The 3,834-nt window shown below is 44.8% G+C and overlaps 1 protein-coding gene across 1 annotated transcript; it reads left to right on the plus strand.

Moving 5' to 3' along the window:
* Positions 1 to 297: 297 nt before the first annotated feature.
* LOC130367109 (protein spinster homolog 1-like) lies at positions 298 to 3,569 on the plus strand. The gene is made up of 2 exons (XM_056569496.1): positions 298 to 444; positions 1,998 to 3,569. Exon 2 carries the CDS (start codon positions 2,023 to 2,025, stop codon positions 3,535 to 3,537), a length of 1,515 nt encoding a protein of 504 aa, XP_056425471.1. The 5' UTR covers positions 298 to 444; positions 1,998 to 2,022; the 3' UTR covers positions 3,538 to 3,569.
* The last annotated feature ends 265 nt before the right edge of the window (positions 3,570 to 3,834 follow it).

Raw genomic sequence — 3,834 nt, forward strand, 5'->3', positions numbered from 1 at the left:
GTCTCTTGTAATACCTTTTTTATTGGACTAACAGAATTTTGTAGAGAAGCTTTCAGGATTCCTCCCTTTATCAAGTCCAATAGACAAGGACTAATGATCAAAGGACTTGATAAATTATCAGGGAGGAATCCCGAAAGCTTGTCTCTACAAAATTCTGTTAGTCCAATAAAAAAGGTATTACAATCTGCATCACTGGACCAATACAGCTACTCACATTTACTATACAGATATACACTTCCCTGAAGATGGTTTAGAACCCTGTGATGTCACACATGCTTGTGATGATGTCACCGTAAGCTGTACAAGGACGTGCGCGCCGGCTGCAGTCTCTTCAGTGTGTTTTGCATTCACAACCTGTGGTGCAAAGTGTTTTTTAGAGAGTTTCTATTTGCAATAGAGAATTCAAGATTTTGACCGTTTCTTGTCTGAAGAGAGAACCACAAGGTAAGTCTCAGCCTCTTCTATTCATACATACACAGGGCTTTTTGTTTGACAGTTTTTTTTTATTGCTGTTATTTCCAAAAGAAATAACAAAAGTTATATTCATCATAGCATTGTGATAATACTTGGCTTAGGCATTAAACATAATAAAACGCACAGATACTATCATGACCAGAGCTTTTTCTTGCAAAACTGCTAAAATGCAATTATGCCCAAAAAAAAGCCCCCAAGAAAAAGAGTCCTAATTCATGATGTTCTAAAAGATATAAGACTATGAGAAAGATTTGGTAGTGTAGTAAAAGAATGACAGATAGATTTGGGCAGAAATATAATAGTATATAATAGAATTCTGTGTGTACTAACAATAGAAATACTCCGGGTACTCCGAAAGGGAACATTTTCAAATCAACTAGTGGCAGAAAGTCATATAGGGGACGGATAGATCCCAATGAGGTGGGGTAGGTTCATTATTAGTAAATGTATATAGCGGGATAGCCCAATTGTATCTACAGTATGAAGTTCACATGGCCCAGTGACCATACAGCCAAGCCCTTATAATCCGCCATTACTGGGACAGGTTCAGGGTTATCAGATATTACTAGGACCGGACAGGTTCAGGGTTATCAGATATTACTAGGACCAGACAGGTTCAGGGTTATCAGATATTACTAGGACCGGACAGGTTCAGGGTTATCAGATATTACTAGGACCGGACAGGTTCAGGGTTATCAGATATTACTATGACCACAGAGGTTCAGGTTTATCAGATATTACTAGGACCGGACAGGTTCAGGGTTATCAGATATTACTATGATCGGAGAGGTTCAGGGTTATCAGATATTACTAGGACTGGACAGGTTCAGGGTTATCAGATATTACTAGGACCGGACAGGTTCAGGGTTATCAGATATTACTAGGACCGGACAGGTTCAGGGTTATCAGATATTACTAGGACCGGACAGGTTCAGGGTTATCAGATATTACTAGGACCGGACAGGTTCAGGGTTATCAGATATTACTAGGACCGGACAGGTTCAGGGTTATCAGATATTACTAGGACCGGACAGGTTCAGGGTTATCAGATATTACTAGGACCGGACAGGTTCAGGGTTATCAGATATTACTAGGACCGGACAGGTTCAGGGTTATCAGATATTACTAGGACCGGACAGGTTCAGGGTTATCAGATATTACTAGGACCGGACAGGTTCAGGGTTATCAGATATTACTAGGACCGGACAGGTTCAGGGTTATCAGATATTACTAGGACCGGACAGGTTCAGGGTTATCAGATATTACTAGGACCGGACAGGTTCAGGGTTATCAGATATTACTAGGACCGGACAGGTTCAGGGTTATCAGACATTGGTAACCTCAGGGAAGACGTCTCCATATAAAACACTTATAGAGAAGCGTCTTCTTCTGAGGCTGTGATGGTCTTAGTGTTATCTTGTGGTTCTGTGCTGGACATTTCTGCTCTGTATGAAGGATCTATTGTATAATGACAGGAATGATGACATGTTGTCTAATGTGTTCACTTATTTCTCTCTCTCTAGTGTTTTCAGGCTCTGACCTGTGACCATGGCCTCTCCACAAGACCCATTGCTGAAGGAGGAGGAAGAAGCAATGGAGGACCATAGTGATATGGATGTAGAAAAGGGCGATATCCCTGAGAGGCAGAACCTGCCATCTCTAAGCGTGATGTCCACCGCACGTTCCATCATCACCGTAGTGATCCTCGCCTTTGTTAATTTGCTCATCTATGCAAATCGCTCCAGCGTGGCGGGGGTGCTGCCTTATATACAGAAAGCATATGACACCAATGCTAGTCTGTCCGGCTTATTGAATACATTGTTCATTGGAAGCTACGTGCTGGTCGCACCAATTGCCGGATATTTGGGCGACCACTGTAATAAGAAATATACTGTTTGCGCAGGAGTCGTCATTTGGCTGAGCATGACACTTACCTTGTCATTCATCCCTGACGGGTACTTCCTGCTCTTCCTGCTGACGAGTGGACTGGTTGGAGCCGGAGAGGCGACTTTCTGCACCATCGCCCCCTCCATCATTGCAGACCTTTTTACAAGTGACCAGCGGACCCGCATGCTGAACGTGTTTTACTCCGTCATACCTGTAGGCTGCGGACCGGGATACATCATCGGGCCCAAAGTGACTGATGCAGCAAGGGGCGATTGGCACTGGGCATTTCGGGTCACCCCTGGCCTGGGCCTCATAGCTGTGGCTTTGATGATTTTGGTCACAAAGGAGCTTCCAAGAACGACTACAAACGGGAAGAAGAACAACAAATCCCAGAAGTTTGCCAAATGGGCGACAGATCTGAAAAAACTATTTAAAAATCGAAGCTTCATGTTAACCACCATGGGATCGACGGCTGTATCCTTCATAGTGGGAGCCATAGGTGTATGGGGTCCGTCATACCTGACCCACGCACGAACACTCCTACAAGAGAAGGACCCTTGCCGTGCTGAACCGTGTGACTATCACGACATCCTAATATTTGGTGTGGTTACAGTCGTTTCCGGCATTCTGGGAGTTGTAGCAGGGACGGAGATAAGTAAAAGATATCGCAAATCCAACCCACGGGCGGACCCGCTTGTGTGTGGATGCGCGATGATGCTCTCCGCCCCTTTTCTTCTGTTGGCATTGACTTTTGGCAACATCAGCCTTGTTGCCACCAACATCTTCATCTTCATCGGAGAGACGCTTCTGTCAGTAAATTTCACCCTCATATCTGACATTATACTAAAAGTAGTAACTCCGTGGAGGAGATCTTCAGCCCTGGCCATGCAGATGACAATCTATCACCTACTAGGTGACGCCGGCAGCCCGTACCTCATCGGCCTGATATCTGACACCTACGAACGAGGATATGCCAAATCCCCTCTTCTGAAATACCGCAGCCTGGAGTATGCTCTCATGACCTGCACCATAATGGCAGTCATCGGAGGGGCCTTCTTCATGGCCACGGCCCTATTTATAGAGAGGGACGAAAAAGAAGCAGAGATGGAATCAGAACCTCCGTCATCCTCCTCCTCCTCACTGCTTCCTGCCGATGAGGACCGCGCTTCAGACTGAGGAAAAGTCATTGCTTACCTTTATCTCGTTTACTTCATAAAAAAAAAATTAAGATAAAAATAACTGCATTTGTTCTATGTTCCACTTTACCCCTTATTCTCTACCCAGGGGCGGACACAGACAGCAGAGGGCCCTTGTGCAAAGAATGTGCCTGTGCCCCCCCCCCAAAACATCAATTGTTCAGCACCCCCCCTCCATGTGTCACTTACTCAGGTGGACCCCCATATGTCACTTGCTGTATAAGTTTCTAATTATTTATTAAGGCCTCCCATATGCCTACATTAGGTAGCAGTTCCA

The sequence above is a fragment of the Hyla sarda genome, chromosome 4, assembly GCF_029499605.1.
Source record: "Hyla sarda isolate aHylSar1 chromosome 4, aHylSar1.hap1, whole genome shotgun sequence".
NCBI classification, from domain to species: Eukaryota; Metazoa; Chordata; class Amphibia; order Anura; family Hylidae; genus Hyla; species Hyla sarda.